Below are 20,200 nucleotides of genomic sequence, written 5' to 3'. Positions count from 1 at the left end.
ACATCACCTTGCTGACAAAGGTCCATACTGTCAAAGCTGTGGTTTTTCCAGTAATCATGTCTGGATGTGACAGTTGGACTATAAAGAGAGCTGAGCACTGAAGAATTGATGCTTTCAGATTGTGGTGTTGGAGAAGGCTCTTGAGAGTCCCTTGGACTGCAAGGAGATCCAACCAGTCCATCCTCAAGGAAAATCCACCTTGAATATTCATGGGAAGGACTGATGCTGAAACTCCAATACTTTGGCCACTTGATTCGAAGAACTGGCTCACTGGAAAAGATCTTGATTCTGGGAAAGATTGAGGGCAGAAGGAGAAGGGGGCAGCAGAAGATAAGATGGCTGGATGGCATCACTGACTCAATGAGTTTGAGCAAACTCCGGGAGTTGGGGATGGACAGGGAAGCCTGGCGTGCTGCAGTCCATGGGGTTGCAAAGAATCAGACACGACTTAGTGACTAAACAACAACAAAAGTGTATACGAGAGACCCTTTCCAGATCATTCCATAAATAAATGGCTAATTTGCAAGTTCTTTCACTATGTGAGTTCAGAAGTCAGTATTTGTTCTTATTACCAATGACCACCTGAGTTTTGAGAAAACAGTTTTCCTTGTAAATAGTCCACTAATTCCAGTCTTGATTTTAGCATCTCAATCTCATAGTAGGGTATCTGTGAAGAGAAGAAAAGAAAGCCATCATGATCCTTCATAATCTGAAATCACCTTGGCTTTGGGGGTGCCTGTCTGTCTGTCACGCCCACCCCCGTGGCAGAGCGTCAGCTCCTGGTGGGAGGACGTCAGAGCCGGCTCGCGCGTCCCGTGTGCCCAGAGCCTGCGATGGTGCTGCCAGCGCTGAAGGGGGGTGACTACACAAGGCTCAACATGATCCTTGTCCCCAGGGAGCTTACAAGTCAGGTACCAACTTAAAATGTGCAATAAATACAAAACGTAAGCAGAACATACAATGAAAATCATGCTTTAGTATTGAGAGGCAGTTTCTGACATTTCATTAGGGTGAGAGGTCGGCCTCACTGGGAGTCATGAAGACCTAGAACTGGGACACTCTGAGAGGGGGAGACCACCTGAGTGGCCTGGGCGAGGGGGAAAGGCCGGAAGGAAGACCGCCACGCTCGGAGCAGACAGCCCGGCCGCAGGCAGACCACGGAGCGTCCGAAATGCTGAGGTGCAGAGGAGTGTGACTCTATCCCGTAAGCGGTAAGGAAACAAGGAAGGTTTCTGAGCACACTGGCAATGATTTGTTTTAGAAAAGTTAATCTGGGTGTGTACAAGACGGAGTGGAAAAAAGTTAACTACACAGGAAAGCAGAGAGCAGGGTGGTTGACAGCTTGGATGACAGAAAACCCCCGTTACACGCACGGTGACTCCTCACTGAAGACCCTGTTAGTGACCCTCAACGTAAAGACTAGTAAGAGTCTTAAACGCTAGGAGTTGATGAAGGTCCTGGCTTTAATGGGCCATCTTGTCCATTTTATTCATTATATCAAGGGAAATTAAAATAATAGATATTCTAATAATCTAGCAATTCTAAAAGCAAAGTAAAGCACAGCTTATATAGGATTTAGGGATGTCTCACTTTTGGAAAACAAGTTGAAAAACCGTGTTTCAAAATACAAATCAAGAGACGAGTGTAACGAACAAAGCTGACGTATAACTAGACATTAGTCTGGTCCGCTGGGCTGCCACACCACTTAGGACCCCGGGAAAAGCAAATCTGAACCAGAAATGGCTTCTGGGGGAAAGAAAGGCAAAACCGTACCTGGACAACTTGATAACCAAGCAGGCTCAGGTGTCTCTGTTTAGTAGCCTCCTTCCCCAGCAAGTGTTTGCTATTCAGACAGAACCTTTTTGGGCCATCGATGCACAGCGCTACTCTAAACAACGGAAGAGGAGAGAGGAACTTCATTTCCATAACAATCCAAAATATTCACACAGTTTTAGTTGCCAGCATTTATTTGGGATTTGGCTATGCTTTTGTGCCCATACTGTTTTCAAATGACTCATGACTGTCATCCAATGATTTGATGAAAAAAGCACTCAACTTTATCAACATTAAGGTTCATAAAATGTTACAAGGAATTTCTAACACTGGTATGCCATAGTGTTTATCTCCAGAACTGTGTCTACCTTTTTCACGTTCCTAAGAAACAGTCCTTATGTATTAACCTGGACAAGTCTCGTAACATCTAGACCACAACGGTTTTCTTTACCTTTTATGTACATCTTCATCAATTGTAAATGGTAATACAAATCCGTCTTCGTCTAATTTAATCTCAACATCTGGTGAGAGAAGAAAGGAAAAAGTCTTCGTGTGATACCCTCACAAACACTAGCTTCCTTCCCTTCTGGTTGTTTTGATTTCTTCCGCACTGCGTTTATCAACTGGGCAGAAGGCTGCAAAGTAACAACCACACCAGACAATGGTGAGAACTTTAATTTAATCAGAGCTTTGCCCAACCACATCAGGGTAAACTATGAGGGCTCGCCTGCACCTGAACAAGGAGGGGGCCCTCCGGGTCCCTGGGGCACGACGTGAACCACACACACTTTCACTCTCCTGGTAACAGATGGTGGGAACAGTGAAGACGACCCTACATCCCGGCACCTGGCATCCCCGAGCTCCAGTGCCCCAGGGGCCGGTGAGACAGCCAGAACCCTGACACATGGGCCCTGGGCACGCAGCCTCCCCGGCCTTCCCTGTAAAAGGAGCTCATGAAGGAGGGGAGTGAGACCTGACCGTGTGAAGCCCAGGAACACTGTCCTCTTTGGGCTGATTGTCCTTGACGCAACAGTGTGAAAAGAGAAGGCCTCTGACTCTCTAGGCAGTGCCGTCCAGCAAAACTTTGAGTGATGATGGAAACACTTATACCAGATACGGAGCACTTCAAGGGTGGCTAGTGCACCTGGGGGCCTGAACTGTGAATTTTTACAAGTGTAACTGATTTAAATTTAAACAGCAACTAGGATGTGTGGCTACTGTATTGGAGAGCAGCAGCCTGGAGGACAAGCGTTCACATGCTCAGTTGTGTCTGACTCCTCGTGACCCCAGGGACTGGAGCCCACCAGGCTCCTCTGTCCTTGCGTGGAATTTTCTAGGCAAGAATACTGGAGTGGGTTGCCATTTCCTTCTCCAGGGGATCTTCCCAATCCAGGGATCAGACTCATGTCTCCTGCATCGGCAGAAGGGTTCTTTACCTCTGAGCTGCCTGGGCAGCCCTGAGAAGACAAGACTAGCTGATAATTACTGAGCACTTACTGTGTCCTGGGTATTAGTCTGAGCTACTTCATTTGTTTACTTTGGGTCACTATTCCTCTGAATGAATGCCCCGAAAGGATGTCCAAAGACATTCTGCTGCATGAGGCTAACCTGCAGGACTCCACCCACAGAGTACTGACCCTTCAACCCTACTGCCCACCCCTGTTCCCATTTGCCTTCAGAAGGACCAGCTCCACTCTGTTTCCAGACCTGTGGTGGCTACTAAGGGCCACATGTTCCATCAGAGGACTGTGTAACAACAAACTCCCTATTACTTACCTATTGTGTAGCAATAAGGTGTTAACACTTTCGAAGAAAAATACAGTCTTGCTCCTAACAGGTCGATTAGTCCAATCATCACAGATTTATAAAGGTGAAAATCCATGGGGGTCTCCAGGGAAGAGCACGGAGTAAGAAAGGATTTCACTTGAAACTTAGGAAGAAGTTTTGGACCCTGAAAATGTATGTGCAAACGTGAGAAAGAAAAATCAGATACAAAATCAGAGAATAAAATGAATGCTGCCTGAGTATAAACATCTGATCCAAGATTACTTTGTAGGCAATATGTGCCCTTAAGACTCGGCACAAATACCTTTCTCAAAATGGCAATGCCAAATATTCTTTTTGTAAAAAGCGTTTTATTTTGAACCGGGGTATAGCTGACTTAACAGTGATAGTTGTGACAGTCTCCGGTGAAGAGGGAAGGGACTCAGCCCCGTACACACAAGTGTCCATTCTCCCCCAGGCTCCCTCACCCTCCAGGCTGCCATGTAACACTGAGCAGTGTCCTGTCCCACCCCTGCTGGTTATCCATTTAAACACAGCAGTGTGTACATCTCCAACTCAAACTCCCTAACTACCTCTTCCCCTTAACCTTCCCCTTGGCAACCGTACGTTCACTCTCTAAGTCTGAGTCTCTGTTTTGTAGGTAAGTCCACTTATATCGTCTCTTAGATTCCACACATAAGGGTTGTCACACGACACCTCTCCTTCCCTGACCACACTCGGTGTGACACTCTCTAGGTCCATCCATGTTGCTGCCAGTGAGACAAGGCCAAGTATTCCTGTTGTAGTTCAAGACCAGTAATTCAAAGCATCTTAAACGTGTTTTAAATGTAATCAGTGGTCACAAAAAGAAAAAACGGAAGGAAGGAAGGAAGAGAAAGAAAGCAAGCCAGCTCAAGAAACATCCCTAGAGCTCTTAGAACTGCTTTAAGGGGCTTGAGGCCACCCAGCTGAGTTTTTAATAGTGGAAAATGTGACAGAGCTGACATTTCAGTTTAGTAAGAAAAGGAAAGCTATGTAATAATGGTGCTAGTAATTGGTTATCCATCTGGAAAAGAACTAAGCTAGAGTTCTGCCACACATTACAGACTATAACTAACTTCAGGTAGATTAAAGATCTAAACGTAATAGGAAAATAGTATTTTTTAAATTCAGTAAAATATTTATACTATCTTAGGAGTCACAAAATATTCACAAACAACACAGGAAACCCAGCAGCCATAAAAAATGAACTGTTTGACTACAGAAAAGAAACATTTCTGTGTAGCAAAAAGGCATCGTAAACAATATTAAAACTAAAAAAATTTAAAACAAACCAGGAGAACATACATGCAACACACATAATAGTTAATGTCTTTTACAATGTGTTCTAGGGCTTCCCTGATAGCTCAGCTGGTAAAGAATCCACCTGCAATGCGGGAGACCTGGGTTTGATCCCTGGGTTGGGAAGATCCCCTGAAGGGAAAGGCTACCCACTTTCTGGCCTGGAGAATTCCATGGATTGTATAGTCCATGGGGTTGCAAAGAGTTGGACACGATTGAGGGACTTTCACTTTCACTAGGACAAAACACAAAACAAAACAGACAAACGACCCTGAGAAATAAGAATTAAGGCATAACGAGGCAATTCACAGCAAGTTAAATGAGCAATAAACACGTGAAAATACGTCCAACTTCATTACTCTCATCAAAACGCAACTGAAGCATGGGACATGGCATTTCATTGAGCCAAGTGACAAAATTAAAGGCACTAAGAACATACTGCGACAGAAATGGGGGGAGACAGTCACTTCCATTCACTGCTGGCGAAATGAGACATCTACAACTATTAGGGGGAAATCAATCCATCAGTGCCTGCCGAAAATTAGTCCAGCCATCCAGAGGGTGAGGTGGTTGGACGGTATCCCTGACTCAATGGACAGGAGTTTGAGCAAGCTCTGGGAGATGGGGAAGGACAGGGAAGCCTGGGGTGCAGTCCATGCGGTCGCAAAGAGTCGGACACAACTGAGCGACTGAACAGCAACATCCATGGTCAGGAATCTAGTCTTAGATTAAAACAACAAAAGGGCTAAGTATGAAAGGGTAGGTATGCATGTTTATGACAGTATGGCTGATCAAGAGACAAGTATTGGAAAAGGCCTGTAAGTCCATCCATGATGAGTGGATTAGAAAAAAGTACCTGGTGGCAACTGACTCCAAGTGAATGAAAACTCTGTTTTTTAATGAGGTTACTCAGCTCAAAAGAGAAGGAACTTAAAAGAGGACTGGGGGTTGGGGGCTGATGGGGGCAGTGGTGGAGGGGAAGAAGGAAGCAAAGAAACCCATCCCTGTAGGGAAGTAATGCAACGAGCTCATACTTTTACCTTGTAGAACGGGCATTCTAGAATTGAGGTTAAGAAGAGTTGGGTCAGTTGTGCTAGGCTCAGTCTGTCCAAATAGGACTCTGCACCTGAAATACAAAGCATCTCAGTCAGAGTTAAGTTTGAATTTTGCTGTGTATAATCAGAGAATAGCCAGAATGCACACGTTAATTGTGACCATAAAAAAGCACTGAAGAACTGATGCTTTTGAACTGTGGTGTTGGAGAAGACTCTTGAGAGTCCCTTGGACTGCAAGAAGATTCAACCAGTCCATTCTAAAGGAGATCAGTCCTGAACATTCATTGAAAGGACTGATGCTGAAGCTGAAGCTCCAATCCTTTGGCCACCTGAGGTGAAGAGCCAACTCTTCTTGGAAAAGACCCTGATGCTGGGAAAGATTGAAGGTGGGAGGAGAAGGGGATGACAGGGGATGAGATCGTTGGATGGCATCATAGACTCAATGGACATAAGTTTGAGCAAATTTCAGGAGATGGTGAAGGGCAGGGAAACCTGGCGTGCTGCAGTCCATGGGGTTTCAAAGAGTTGGACATGACTGAGCAACTGAACCACAACAACGTTAATTAATTCACTCTAATAAGGTACCTTTAAATGACACTAGGGAAATAACTTGTTAGAATTAATTATGCCTTCCTGCCTGTCATCTCAATGAAATCTCATTCTGGCTTTCAAGAATGCAAGCTCCTAATTGGAGAATATAATTAAAAGTGACAGATACATGTTAGAATTAGAATTAGTGGGGATTCCTTTTACCTATGGAAATCTAGATTCTTACAGATTTGGGTGGTCTTGAATTAAGATGAACATCTCTCAAAAAAAGGCCAGGACATCCCTGGTGGATAAGAGGGTAAGACCCAAGGCTTCCACTGCAGGGGGCATGTGTCTGATCCCTGGTCAGGAAGTTCCACATGTGGCCAGTTAATAAAGGCAAAAGAGTGATACAGCTGCTGTCATCAAAGCTCCTAACACGTTATTATGACACTGCCATTGTCATCACCAGATCTCTACAAGAAGATCCAGTTTCCCAGCTAGGGCAGCGGAGTCTGTTTACCCCAAAATGTTTTTTCTCTCTGAGCAATGTTCTACTGGTCTTTAACCCTGTGTTTATGTTAGCATCTGCAACTTCAGATCTCTTCTTCAGATCATAGTGGAAGAAAAAATAAAGGCTCAATAAAAAAGGCACATGCTGTGTATGTGTGCTTAGTTGCTCAGTCGTGTTCAAGTCTTTGCAACTCTTTGAAGAGTAGCCCGTCAGGCTCCTTTGTCTGTGGGATTTTTTCAGGCAAGAATACTGGAGTGGCTTGCCATTTCCCTTTCCAAAAAAAAAAAAAGCTATATATGTGACTTGAAAACATCAAGGTCAAATGGTAAGTTTTCTACTCTCAGAAGTCATAACCAACTCACCTTGCAGCTGCTGAAGAAAATATGGGCTGAATATCTTGGCCATAAAATTGACCGGATGGCTCTCAATAAGTGAACACGAATGGAGAAGTCTCAGCAGTGTTTTGGGGGGAAAATGATTGAAGCGGGTTAACAGCATGTTTTCTAGCTTCCTAAATAAAGCAGAAGCATTTGGTGGCAGATAGTTGAGTTTTCCAAATGGCTCGATTAACTTGGCAGTCTGACTAGGTGAAAATTTTTCTGCTTGACAAACAAAAGTTTCTGCCACTGCGTTGAAGATGGGTTCTGAAAGAATCAGCTTTCTGCTGCAGTACTCCATGACTCTGCTGACAAGCTCAGGATCCAGAGTGAGACACAGTGAAGCGACATGCTGCTCCAGGGTTTCTGTAAAGAATCTGTCACTGTGCCCAAAGAATATGAGCGCCTCTAAGACTTTTCTGAGCTCTTCACTAGTGAAACGAGCGATGTGCCGCACGACGTACTTACTCAGTTTGATAACCAGGGGAAGGGCTTGAGTCTGATCAAGGACCACTAGGGCAGTGAGCATCTGGCTCATCCATTTAGGACTCAGGTTGGAAACTAGTGATAGAGAAAAGTGATTGATCTTATTTAAGAACCTCTGCTGTTGGTCCGCTTTTTCAGGACTCGCCTGCAACAGTCTGTAAACGGTCACGATATCCTCAGGGGTAAATGTTTCCAAACTTTCCCCTTGCAGCTGATATATGATCAGGTCTAGCGTCGAACAGCCCGGACCGTGCAGTTTAATTAGTGTTTCCCCCAGAATACAAAGACTGTGAACGTCCAGGCCGCCCCTTTCAAGACGATGCTGGCATTCCACCTCCAGGTTCATCAGCAAGTGACTCTGGGGATCGCCACACAACAGAGTCAGGGCTTGAAAAGCAGTCACCAAACCCGCATTTGACAGATCCGAGGGATCCCGTCCAAACCGATCACACAATGCCTGAAAGGTGCTACTCTCCAGTATTTCTTTCGGCAACCTTTGATCACCATCTTTTCTTTCCACTTCACAAATACGATGTAAGGCTCCTGCCATCATAGTATCGGGCAAAGTCTCCAGTGTGCTTACAAAACGTAAGATTTCTCCTGATGAAGTGAAGCTGTTTAGTTTCCTGTAAAACATCTGTTCGTCCACATTTTTAACACTGTGTTCAAACCTGTCCCAGTTGTGTACTTGAGAGAACCCTGGCTCCCCAACTGGATGGAGGTCATTTCCGTTTTCTGAATGAAACTTCTTACAATGGGCATGATGGAACCGGACCCTGATGGGCCCAGGGTGCTGCGACCAGAACCATGGACACAGATGCTCTTTGACTGTCTTGTGAACATGATTTACTTGCTGAGTTTTCAGAGCAGCCAGAGCTCCATGTATCCGAAAATCAGATAAGTGATAGAGGTTCCTCCGTAAGGTAACTAAAGCCATGCCATCAGAGTCTCAGATCCTCTTGAGTTACAACTATGTTAAAAGACTAAAAAAAAAAAAAAAAAAAAAAAGTAGTCAAATATATTAGAACACGGTTCATTCAACATCAATGCTTATGAAACTAAGGATGAGTATCCAAAAGGAGTCATTCCCACTAAACATTTCCCACTCAAACATTAGTACCATGTTACTCAGATGTAAAAAAAGAACGAAATTGTGCCATTTGTAGATACTTGGATGGAACTAGAGACTGTTATACAGAGTGAAGTAAATCAGAGAGAAAAACAAATATCCTATATTAATGCATATATGAGAAATTTAAAAAATGGTATAGACGAACTTATTTACAAAGCAGAAACAGAGACAAAGACATAGAGAACAAAGGGGGAGGAGGGGTGGGACAGATGGGGAGATTGGGGTTGACATATAAACACTACTGATATTACATATAAAACAGATAACTGAAGACAGTGACGGCAGCCATGAAATTCAAAGATGCTTGCTCCTTGGAAGAAAAGCTATGACAAACCTAGACAGTGTATTAAAAAGCAGAGACATTACTTTGCCAACAAAGATCTGTATAGTCAAACTATGGTTTTTCCAGCAGTCACGTGTGGCTGTGAGAGTTGGACCATAAGGAAGGTTGAGTGCCAAAGAATTGATGCTTTTGAACTGTGGTGCTAGAGAAGACTCTTGAGAGTCCCTTGGACTACAAGGAGATCCAACCGGTCAATCCTCAAGGAACTCGACCCTGAATATTCATTGGGAAGACTGATGCTGAAGCTGAAGCTCCAATCCTTTGGCCATCTGATGCAACAAGCCAACTCACTGGAAAAGAACCTGATGCTGGGAAAGATTGAAGGCAAAAGGAGAAGGAGACGACAGAGGATGAGATGGTTGGATGGCATCACCAACTCAATGGACATGAGTTTGAGTGAACTCCGGGAGAGGGTGAAGGAAGGGGAAACCTACTGCAAACCGTGGAGTCACAAAGTGTCTGACATGACTGAGTGACTGAACAACAACAACAACTGAGAACCTCCTGTATAGCACAGGGAACTCTACTCAGGGCTCCGTGGTGACCTGAATGGGAAGGAAATCAAAGAAGAGGGGATGTATGTATACACGTGTCTGATTCCCTTTCTTGTATAGCAGAAACTAACACAACATATAGTTGTAAACTAACACAATATAGTTGTAAAGCAACAACTATACTCCAATGAAAATAAACAACAGCAAAAAGGCCTAAGTACTAGAGGAGCAGTGACTCTGCACACTAGAGCTTAGAATTGCAACTGTTTACCTCAGATTGGGGTTCGAACCCAGCCAAAACCCTGCTTGGGACTTCAACCCACATGGCTGGGACTCGAACCCAGCCAAAACCCTTACTGGGACTTCAACCCACATGGCCGGAACTCCAACCCAGCCAAAACCCACAGTACTGGGTTTCAGGCCCTAATGAAGTGATAGGTAAAAAGTGGATTTACTCAGATAGACAGAAGCACACTCCACAGAGTGTGGGGCCATTGCAGAGGGTGAACGTGGCTGCGAAATTAGGTGTGGTTAGTTTTTATAGGATGGGTAATTTCATATGCTAATGAGTGGGAGGATTATTCCAACTGTTTTTGGAAAAGTGTGGAGATTTTCCAAGATGTTACAGAATAGCTGCTGGATCTCATAATCATCGCTATCATTTGCCAGACAATGTTATATTTAATTGTCCCAACAACACAATGAATTAAGTACTTTAAAGTCATCTTAGAAATGAGGACACCGAAGCACAGAGATCTCATGTTGTCCAGTTTACACAGCTAGTAGGCGGCTGAGCCAGACTTCAACTCGGGTAGTCTGGTTCCTTCGCACGCCTCCTATGTGCTGGTTGACGAAAGGAACTGCACTTGGTCCAACGTTCTCAAACACACAACTGAAGTGACCATTAATTCACACGGCAAGGGTGAAAAGAGCAGCTTCAAGGTCTCCGAGGGGTCAGTTTCCCCTCAGAGTTAGGATCTAAACAGGACTGAGGAATAAGAAGGTCTAGCTTTGCAGATGGAGGAAAAAAAAAATAAAACGCTTATCAACGAAGGGGAAAGGTGGGCCAGCCCGTCCACACTTGCTTGACCAGCCCCGCTGTGGGAGACCCGGGAACACGAGGGTGCGGGGCAGCGGGGGACGGAGCGCCCGGAGCGGGGAGCCGCGTCTTCTCTGGAGGGAAAGGACCTGACGGGCCGGGCGCCCCCAAAACGGGCGCCGCGGAATCCTACGCTCACGCACCGGGAACGGCGGGAACCGCGTCCGAAGAGCGGGGCGGCTAGCCGGGGAGCGAGCGCGAGCGCCTCAGCGAAGCCGTGGGCCACGCACACCGGGCCGGGACAGCCAAGCCCACAGCCCGTCTGGATACCTACCGGACTCCGCGCGCGCCTGGGTTCCAGCAACCCACGCGGCTCCGCAGCCTCTGCGGCCTCCGTACGCTCGCCCTTCACCGGAGGGGGGCCCTGGCGCTTGCACCAGGAAGGGGCGGGCGCCCCACGTCCAGGCGCGCGGTGATTGGCCTCAGCTCCTTTTCCCGAGCCTCCTTATTGGTCCCCGGCGCGAGGCGGTGTGCGCAGGCGCGGGAGCCGGGGCTCACGTCCCTGAGCTTTTTCCTCAGCAACCCCGCCGGATTCCTTCAGGTGAGTGTACCCCGCAGCCGCCGCTGCCAGATCTGGGCGACCGGCGGCAGCCTCCGCGTCCCTCCTTCCCTCCCAGGCTGGACGCGCGCGGGGAGGAGGTCAGGACTCAGGCCTGGTAGGGTGGAGGGCTGACTGCGCCGGGGACTCGGCCCTGCGCCCTCACCGTCGTCTCCCGGAGGCGCCGCGGGGCGTGCAGAACGGCGGAGCCGGTCCCGCAGGTCCTTGTGGGCCGTTCCCCGATCGGGGTCTATGGTTCCAAACACTTTTCCTAGACGGGGGTCTAAGGGCACGTTGGGGCACCGGGTTAGGGGGAGGGACGCGGGAGGCGGGGATGCGGGGCACGCGGACCAGCTGCGCGCGCTGGTTCTCCGCCCCGACCTTGTCCTGCGGGTGTCGGGGACCCCACCCCCTGAGGAACGTGGGCTGCAGTGCCTGCTCCGTAAGGTGGTTAAGGGGCCGAGGGTCTCACGCAGCGAGCATCTCGGACGGTGCCTGTGGTTCCTGCGAAGTGCCCTGGGTCCCTGGCTTGGATAGTGGTAGAAGCCCTTTCCATCACTGCGCTGTCGTGCTTCTGGATCAGCTCGGTGTGTACTGTCTCCACGTCGTCCCCTTATCCATTTATATAGAGTTAGAAAGAAAGAAGAGAGCGCTCAGTCGTGTCCGGCTTTTGCGATCCCAAGAACTGTGGCCCGCCAGGCTCCTCTATCCATGGGATTCTCCAGGCAAGAATACTGGAGTGGGTTGCCATTTCCTTCTCCAGGGGATCTTCGCGACCCAGCAATTGAACCCAGGTCTCCCGCAATTGCAGGCAGATGCTTTACCGACTGAGCTATGCGGGAAGCTTTCTTTTTTTTTTTTTTAAATCCAGAGTTAACCTCTTGCGTACCCGCTGTATCCAGCGCTGTTCTGTTCCGCAGGTTGTTCCCTGCTTTTTAGCATCCTGCTTATTAATACTGTGATTCTGCCGTTTAATTCCTTCGTGGCTTTAAGTTGTCCTCAGATCTAATTGGCCAGAGGAGCAAAAAAGTATCTGCGGTTCGTTTCCCGAAAGCCAAGTTTGGGGTTTGAGTTTCATTCAGTTTGCCATGCGTGCTTAAGTTGCTTCAGTCATGTCCTACTCTCTGTGACCCCATGGATTGTAGCCCGCCAGGCATGGCAACCCACTCCAGTATGGAGAATCTCATGGGCAGAGGAGCCTAGTAGTAGTAGTGTAGTTGTTACGTCGTGTCCGACTCTTGGGACCCCATAGACAGTAGCCTGCCAGGATCCTCTGTCCATGGGATTCTCCAGGCAAGAATACTGGAGTGGGGTGCCATGCCCTCCAGAGGATCTTCCCAACCCAGCAATCTAACCAGGCGTCTCATATCTCCTGCGTTGGCAAGTGGGTTCTTTACCACTAGTTCTACCTGGGAAGCCTGAATCCTTACATATTGACAGTCTCTCAGGTTCAGACACTTGAGGTGTGGTGAAAAATCTGTGAGCCCTTTATTTTACTCCTGGTTATCTGTTCAGGAAAAAAACGTAAAACTAGTAAAAGATTTGAGTGGATTAGAAGTGTTTTTCTCTGTTTATAGATATGTATGTATACACATGCATGCAGATGTATATGAAATTGAATTAAATAAGAAAGGTATTAACTAGAGTACTGTGATTTATTTACCACTGGGATCAAGTAGGAATCAATTTTAATCGAGGTTTTACCATTTTAGTGAATTTTTAATTTTACCTTTTTTTAAAAGAGAAAAGGTATCTGACATTTATTGGACACTGCTGTCTTTGTCAGGTAGGTACCGTCATTGTCACCACTCTAAAGGTGCGAGAACCAAGAAACTGGTCAGTAGGCCTGAGTCCGGCCTGAAGTTCCCCTCCTGTGAATGGTCACTTCTGGCGGGATTCAAACCCTGGTAGTCTGGCCCCAGAATCTGATTTCTGAGCTGTGGCATTAGAGCTTTCCTTGTATTTGCCTTGATTTCATTAATACTCTCTTTCTTAGACCTTAAGAATTAATGCTAAAAAAGTTAGTAAGTCTGTTTCATATTATCCCTGGATATTGTTGCAGTCCATTTTTAATTAAGAAAATTCATACCTGCAGGTTGTTACTGCTCAGTTAAAGAGAGAAATCCCTTTTCCCCTTTCTGTTTTACAGTGTAACTGTTAGAGCTGTAGCATATGCCTGGAGGTGATGAGGAGGTTTTTGTTACTCTATGCTACACAACGAGGACAAGCAAAGGCCATAGCCGAAGAGATAAGTGAAAAAGCAGTTACATATGGTTTTTCTGCAGATCTCCACTGTATTAGTGAGTCGGATAAGGTAAGTCATGGTTTTTACTGTGTTTCACGCTTTGAAGTATCTTGGTTGGGAATTGATGTTAAAAAACGAAGTGGGACCCTAAATGCCACCATGATCCTTTTTTTGTTTTTTTAAACACTTAGAAATTCATTTTATCAACTGTGTTGTAAGACTTCTGCCAACTTTTTTCTCTGTGTGTGTGTTAAATTAAACTGCATGGTCTTAAAAACTAGGATGACTAACCACTCTCAACTATAAATGGAACTAGTATATTTGCCTTGTTTTTCTCGCTGGGTGCCTGGGAACAATTGAGGTGTGTGTGTTCACAGGAACATGTGAGCTTTCCACCTCATGAATCCTGGTGCCCTGTACAAACTTCCCTGAAATAATGACCTTGTCATTTGTGCCAGAGTTCTTCCAAGTGCAGAACCACTGAATTCTTTTGTGAAGACAGAATCTAGAGTGAAGGTGTAGGATCTTTGGGAGCCTCGGGGGCTGCTTGTCTTTCTGTATTCAGTCTCTGCAGAAGTTCCCACTGTAGGATTGTTGTCCAGGCGCTATGTCGTGTCTCTCTGTTGGCGACCCTGTGGACTGCAGCATGCCAGGGCTCCCTGTCCTCCACTACCTCCTGGAGTTTGCTCAGACTCATGTTCACTGAGTTGTTTACATGAGATCTTAACAGATCTGTGCTTAGAATACCTAGTCTGAGGTCTTCAGGTTATAGTCACACGCATTTCAGGCCTTAGGGCATGGCAGCCCACTTCAGTATTCTTGTCTGGAGAATCCCATGGACAGAGGAGCCTGGTGGGCTACAGTCCGTGGGGTTGCAGAGAGTCGGACTCGACTAAGCGACTAACACTCATTCAGGCTTGAGCCACGAGCAGGGCTCTTATAACACCCATGGTGATGTGCCAGCCCCTAAGTCCTAGGATTCAGCTCAGTACTTGAAAAACCACCCGGCCATGCACTCTTGCTCCAGTTCACAACCTCCTCTGTTCCTTCCCATGTGTCTGGTCGAAAAGACTAGCCTGTCAGCCACAGAGGTGAATTATAAGCTCAGCTCCTAGAAGGGAAACCACAAAGTTCCTTGATGTAGCCAGGTCAGGCGGAGTCCTGATGGAGCCACTCACCCAGGCAGGAGGGTCCCGGTGGGGAGCCAGTCACCCAGCCGGGAGGGTCCTGGGGCACTGCCAGTCATGGGCTCCGTGATCCTGCAGCACGTTCAGAGTGAGCTGTGGTGCCACAGGATGGAGCTCCGTCCAAATCTGTTACTAACCCCAGAAACAGAGTCAGCAGCATCAGACAACTAGCCCTGACATGGCCCCCTCGCCAGTGACCCCGGTGGGGCCAGCAGCTCTTTGAAAAGTTAAGTGAGTAGTGAGTTGGTTTTGATACCCCGGTAGTCGTGTTGTTTGCTCTCCTCAGCTGAATGGTTTCTCCAGTTGTTCCTCATCCAACTTTAACCCAATAGCTCTCTGCCCTCCTCAATCAGTTGTCTTTTTTAAGGTAAAGTCACTCACTGTAAACTGCAGAGTTGTGTTGTAGAAACGTTGAGTCGCCTGGTAAGATGTCAGCTCAAATCTTCACCTGTTAACGTCAGCATGAAAAATAAAGTGAATACCTCAGAGCCCAGTGATAGAGCTCATGATTGTGAATAGAGAGAGTGAAGTGCTTAATTGGGAGTACTTGAAATTTAGGTGAGAATTAGAATAAGGAAATGTGAATTTTAAGACTTGGAAACACCAGTGATCCCAGTATTCCGTTTTCTTGGCTCTCTGGAACCCTGAGGCGGTCAGGCCCTTCCTGACAGCTAGGTTTCCTGATCTCTGAGGAGTAACACTTTCACTTTGCCATTTAAAATGCTCTGTGTGCCTCTCTGCCATTATGTGACACAGACCACAGGACAGAAAATGAAGCTGATTGTTTTTGCTGGTATGTTGAGTCTGCATAGCAGTAGATCTCTGACATGATACCCTTGTTTTATAGTATGATCTGAAAACTGAAACAGCCCCTCTTGTGATGGTAGTTTCTACCACGGGCAACGGAGACCCGCCTGACACAGCCCGCAAGTTTGTTAAAGCCATTAAGGACAAGACGCTGCCGCCTGACTTCCTGGCTCACCTGCGGTATGGATTACTAGGTGTGGACTGTGTTTTATGTAGTTACTGGAATGTTACTGCTGGCTTTAGCGCTAGTATCTAAATGTGTTTTTCAAAACCATGGTGCATCATTGTATAGATTTTGTCCTTCTTGAGTTTTGATGTGTTTTATGTGTGTATAATATTTGAGGGTAAACCAGGTACTATTTCCTAGCCATCACCCACCAGCAGCTCCTCTGGAGGGCCGCATTTTGCATCTTAACCTCGGGCGCACACCAGATTCATCTGGGAAACATTTTCGAAGTGTTAGTGGTTGGGCCTCACCCCAAATCTGCCAAACCCAAGGAGCAACTCTGCATGCTGTGTTTTTTGTTTTTTTTCCCTCAAAGGTCTTATGTGACGACTTCCTTAGCAGACGACCATTGCCTAGGATGCTGGTTCTCCAGCCTGGCCGCACACTAGCACCCGCTGGGAGTTTTCCTCCCATTGTCATTGCTTCGAGTGCCCCCCTCCTGCCCACCACACTGTGATTCTGACTTAATCTTTCTGAAGTAGGGTCCTGGGATCATTGTTTTTTAAAGCTCTCAGGTGACTACTGTGTACCCCAACTTAAGAAGCACTGGCCTAGGGTAGGGCTCTCTGAAGAATAGCTTTAAAATATTAAAGGCTCAGAAGGACCAGTGCAGTGAGATAGTTGCACCAAAGAGGGAATTGAGGGTTCATTTGCCTGGCTCACGCTCTCTGTTCTCCTTAGAGAGCACTTTTGGGGAGGGTATCTAGAAAGGATGGAATGTGTGATGATAAGTAACTGGCCTGGCCGAGATCTGTCGTGTGTAGTGTATTCAAGAGAGCATTTTAGAGTGTGTATAGCTTTTTAATTCATTTTTTCCAATTTATTTATTTAGAAGAGTGAACATGTACATATTGCTTTAAAAATTCCTCAAAATTATTTAAAAGGAAAGACCGAAGCCTGTCTGGCCATTTTAGTCAATCTTAGGCCCGGAGAAGGAAATGGCAACCCATTCCAGTGTTCTTGCCTGGAGAATCCCATGGACGGAGAAGCCTGGTAGGCTGCAGTCCATGGGGTCGCACAGAGTCAGACATGACTGAAGCAACTTAGCAGCAGCAGCAGCATGGGCCCACCAATGGATTGCTCACCTTGTTCTTGTAGGAAAAATCCAGGGAGACAAGTGCAAAATTTAAGCTCTTAATTTTAAATTTTTAACAAGTATGAAAGTGTTAGTCCATTTCTTAAGAGGAAACACAGAAGCAATTCTTAATATATCAACACAGAAACAGCAAGTAAATGGTCCTTTGTGTTTTGGATGTAGCTCTTGTTCTAGATTAGGAGTCAGTAAACTCTATAAAGGACCAGATAGTAAATACTTTAGGCTTCGTAAGTCACTGGTCTATCTAACAACTATTCATCTCTGCTGTTGGAGCTTGAAAGCTGCCTTAACAAGGTGTGAACAGGTGGACCTGGCTGTGTTCCAATAAAACTTTATTTGCAGAGACAATGGATGGCAATTGCCCACAGGCTGTAGTTTGCAGACCCTGCAGTGGGATCAGAAAAGCCTGAAAATACAGATATTGCATGTTCTTGTGAAAGGAGCAAAGGTTGTTGCTGAACCAAGAATGACGCTGGGATTCTTGGCCTCCAGAGGAGAAGAATTCAGCCTGGAGCCAGTGACAAGGCTTGATCACTCAGAGCTTTTGTGTAATAAAGTTTTATTAAAGTATTAAACAGATAGAGAAGACTTCTGACATAGACATCAGAAGGGAACAGAAAGAGTGCCCCCCTGCTAGCCTTTAGCAGTATGTTGTATACCTGTCAACAGGCTGCTAATTAGAGAAAGGAGATGTCCCAAAACTTAGAGAATGGCACCAAGCCCCTCACCCACAATATGCATTTTGAGATAACGTTGGCACCAGGAGGGTCATCCCGGGCCATAAAACGATTGGCATGAATCTTGAAGAAAGGCAGGTTTCCAAGAAAATATATAGTTTCATTAACAGTTACAGATTAGGGGAACAATGCATGAGTAGAACACACAGGTTTGTTGAGCCCTTGTCATTCTAAGTCCTAAGAGGAAAGAGTCTAAGGTAAATACATGGTTCATTACCATAGCTTAAGACAAACATTTCCTAAGAAAAATGCATTGGTTAGCTCAAGGTTTGAGAAAAGTTAAGTTCTGGTGGAGCCAGGTGTCCTCATGGCAACACAGAATTTTAAGAGAAACCTCTTTTTAAATCTGTATAGAGCAGGGGAAAAAATTTAACACTAGTATGTTTTCTCCTGCTGCTTAAGAGAGAGAGAAAAAGTGTCTGACACTTGCAGCCTATTTCCTCCCTTTGGAGACCCCTGGCCTTCCTGCCTGTTACCCTCTCATTTAGTATGCTAATCCTTATTTTCAGATTACCATATTTTTACACAGATTCATGGAAACAAAAATGTGAGATATATTTGTGTTAACAGTTGTCCAAAGTACTTGTTTTGTTTCTGTTTGCATAGGTAGTATTCCTCAAGGAAAAAATAAGAAAATACGAAGCTATGCATTATTTCCTGTTTCGTCAAGAAGAGCTTTGAATGGTGTTCTTCTGAATGTTTTGTTTCTGTCTTCTGAATATGGTTAAATTTAAACCTTACTTCGTGCTAATAACCCATTTGGACTCTAGGTCTGGGTGATTCAGAATACACATACTTCTGTAACGGGGGGAAGGTAATTGATAAACGACTTCAGGAGCTTGGAGCCCAGCGTTTCTACGACACTGGCCACGCGGATGACTGTGTAGGGTAAGAGCAATGTACCTCTGTCATTTCCAGTAAAGCATGTTTGTACATGATGTAAGTCAGTTTACAAAAGGGGTTCACTTTTGAACTAGCATTAACTTTCAGTCTTGAAAGTCCTATTTTAGTTTGGGGACCAAAGAAAATCCTCTAGAGCTTGATTTATCTGTTTTGCTGAATTTTTTTTTTTTTCAAAGTGCCCCGTCCATCTCAGTGTCTGCTAATGGAAGACACTAGGAAGGTAGCCCAGTACGGTTACCTCAGGCTTGGAAGTGTACAGCTGTTTGCAAAAGTCATTGTTTTCTTTAGGAACTTGGAAAGCATGTGCCTGCAGGGGAGTGACTGGACTCTGGACCTCCCCATGCAGGGCTCCCGGCCGCTCATTACAGGTGGAGAAGGCATGCCACAGGCCTTCCCGGCACCCTGGCTCCTTGACACTCTCCCTCCCTGTCTTCATGGTCATTTACCATCCTGCCAACCAGGAATATAATTTCTGTTTCATTAATTTATTCTTGTTTTTACAGTTCAGTATTTCACCCTACGTGCCACCTTACAAATCCTCTTAACGTGTGAACTCAAAAGACCTTATAGAATTGTCCTTATTCTGTCATAACAGCACAGGCATGCACTTGATCTTTTTTTCTGCTGTCTCTGTGTATTAAGTAAATCTCACCCACTAGATCTGGGCTTATGCAACATGACAAGTTCAGCAAAGGCTGTGCTTTCCTGCATATACCACCTTGCACGGGCATGTTGGAGACACTTCTGTTTGCCCGCAACTCACCTTTGTGAGTCCATGCGTCCGTCATTTTCTGCAGCAGTGATGCTGTGAGTTTTTTTCCATTGCCCCAGGGCACATGTCCCTTATGGTGACAGCTCCACCACATTGCCTTGCCTGTTACCTTTCAGTTTTGTCTTGCTGTGTTGGGCTCTTTTCCCCACGAAAAACCTTGTTGGCATTACATGTTTATTGTCCTGTGTGAGCTGTTTAAATGCTAAACGCTTATAAATCCATTATTCCGATTGCTCACCTCATATTTTACTTCAGAGGCTTTTGAGTTCACTGTTGATTTATTGCCCTGACCATTAAAATTCTTCAGTGTATACTTCAGCAGCCTGCATCTCTAAAATTTTCAGCCTAAGTACTCTTCTAAAATTAGAATATTTTCAAGGAGACATCTTGGCTTACTGTACCACCACATTGAAGGGGTTAAGAATGTAGCTGCTAACTGCTGCTAAGTCGCTTCAGTTGTGTCCAACTCTGTGGGACCCCATAGACAGCAGCCCACCAGGCTCCCCCGTCCCTGGGATTCTCCAGGCAAGAACACTGGAGTGGGTTGCCACTTCCTTCTCCAGTGCATGAAAGTGAAAGTGAAGTCGCTCAATTGTGTCTGACTCTTAGCGACCCCATGGACTGCAGCCTACCAGGCTCCTCCATCCATGGGATTTTCCAGGCAAGAGTACTGGAGTGGGGTGCCATTGCCTTCTTCGTAAGAATGTAGACTGGAGTTAAAATACCTGCGTTCACATTCTTGGTTTTCCCCACTTACTGACTATGAAGCATGGGTCAAATTAC

At 45.9% G+C, this 20,200-nt stretch overlaps 2 protein-coding genes across 5 annotated transcripts in view; one reads left to right on the top strand and one right to left on the bottom strand.

Moving 5' to 3' along the window:
• Positions 1 to 448: 448 nt before the first annotated feature.
• FASTKD3 (FAST kinase domains 3) lies at positions 449 to 11,278 on the bottom strand. 2 transcript variants are annotated; one of them, XR_003507188.1, is made up of 7 exons: positions 11,181 to 11,278; positions 7,338 to 8,821; positions 5,919 to 6,004; positions 3,550 to 3,724; positions 2,225 to 2,408; positions 1,774 to 1,888; positions 449 to 667 (listed from the first exon to the last, which is right to left on the bottom strand). XR_003507188.1 is itself a non-coding variant. In XM_027520335.1 (7 exons), exons 2-7 carry the CDS (start codon positions 8,773 to 8,775, stop codon positions 569 to 571), a joined length of 1,983 nt encoding a protein of 660 aa, XP_027376136.1. In that variant the 5' UTR covers positions 8,776 to 8,821; positions 11,181 to 11,278; the 3' UTR covers positions 449 to 568. The 2 variants fall into 2 exon arrangements, 1 of the variants encoding a protein (XP_027376136.1); XM_027520335.1 differs by having other exon boundaries at positions 2,225 to 2,294.
• An 82-nt stretch (positions 11,279 to 11,360) lies between these two features.
• The window catches only part of MTRR (5-methyltetrahydrofolate-homocysteine methyltransferase reductase), a 32,962-nt gene continuing 24,122 nt past the window's right edge, over positions 11,361 to 20,200 (top strand). Inside the window, exons 1-4 of one of the 3 annotated variants that reach the window (XM_027520061.1) lie at positions 11,361 to 11,447; positions 13,594 to 13,758; positions 15,724 to 15,877; positions 18,513 to 18,630. In XM_027520061.1, the coding sequence (XP_027375862.1) occupies positions 13,630 to 13,758; positions 15,724 to 15,877; positions 18,513 to 18,630 (401 nt within the window). In that variant the 5' untranslated portion in view covers positions 11,361 to 11,447; positions 13,594 to 13,629. Of the gene's footprint in view, positions 11,448 to 11,520; positions 11,546 to 13,593; positions 13,759 to 15,723; positions 15,878 to 18,512; positions 18,631 to 20,200 lie in introns of those variants that run through there. The other 2 variants (XM_027520062.1, XM_027520063.1) reach the window with 2 other exon arrangements.

This window comes from Bos indicus x Bos taurus, chromosome 20 (assembly GCF_003369695.1).
Source record: "Bos indicus x Bos taurus breed Angus x Brahman F1 hybrid chromosome 20, Bos_hybrid_MaternalHap_v2.0, whole genome shotgun sequence".
NCBI classification, from domain to species: Eukaryota; Metazoa; Chordata; class Mammalia; order Artiodactyla; family Bovidae; genus Bos; species Bos indicus x Bos taurus.
This window is presented reverse-complemented; position numbering and strand designations above follow the sequence as displayed.

What these genes read in the sequence shown, in the direction of transcription:
- FASTKD3 (XM_027520335.1), bottom strand. Translation starts at nt 8,775, where the DNA reads ATGGCTTTAGTTACCTTACGGAGGAACCTCTATCACTTATCTGATTTT. An exon ending in TTTTCTTCAGCAGCTGCAAG is followed by an intron (nt 6,005 to 7,337) that starts GTGAGTTGGTTA and finishes TTTGTATTTCAG; the next exon opens with GTGCAGAGTCCTATTTGGAC. An exon ending in TAGAATGCCCGTTCTACAAG is followed by an intron (nt 3,725 to 5,918) that starts GTAAAAGTATGA and finishes ATACATTTTCAG; the next exon opens with GGTCCAAAACTTCTTCCTAA.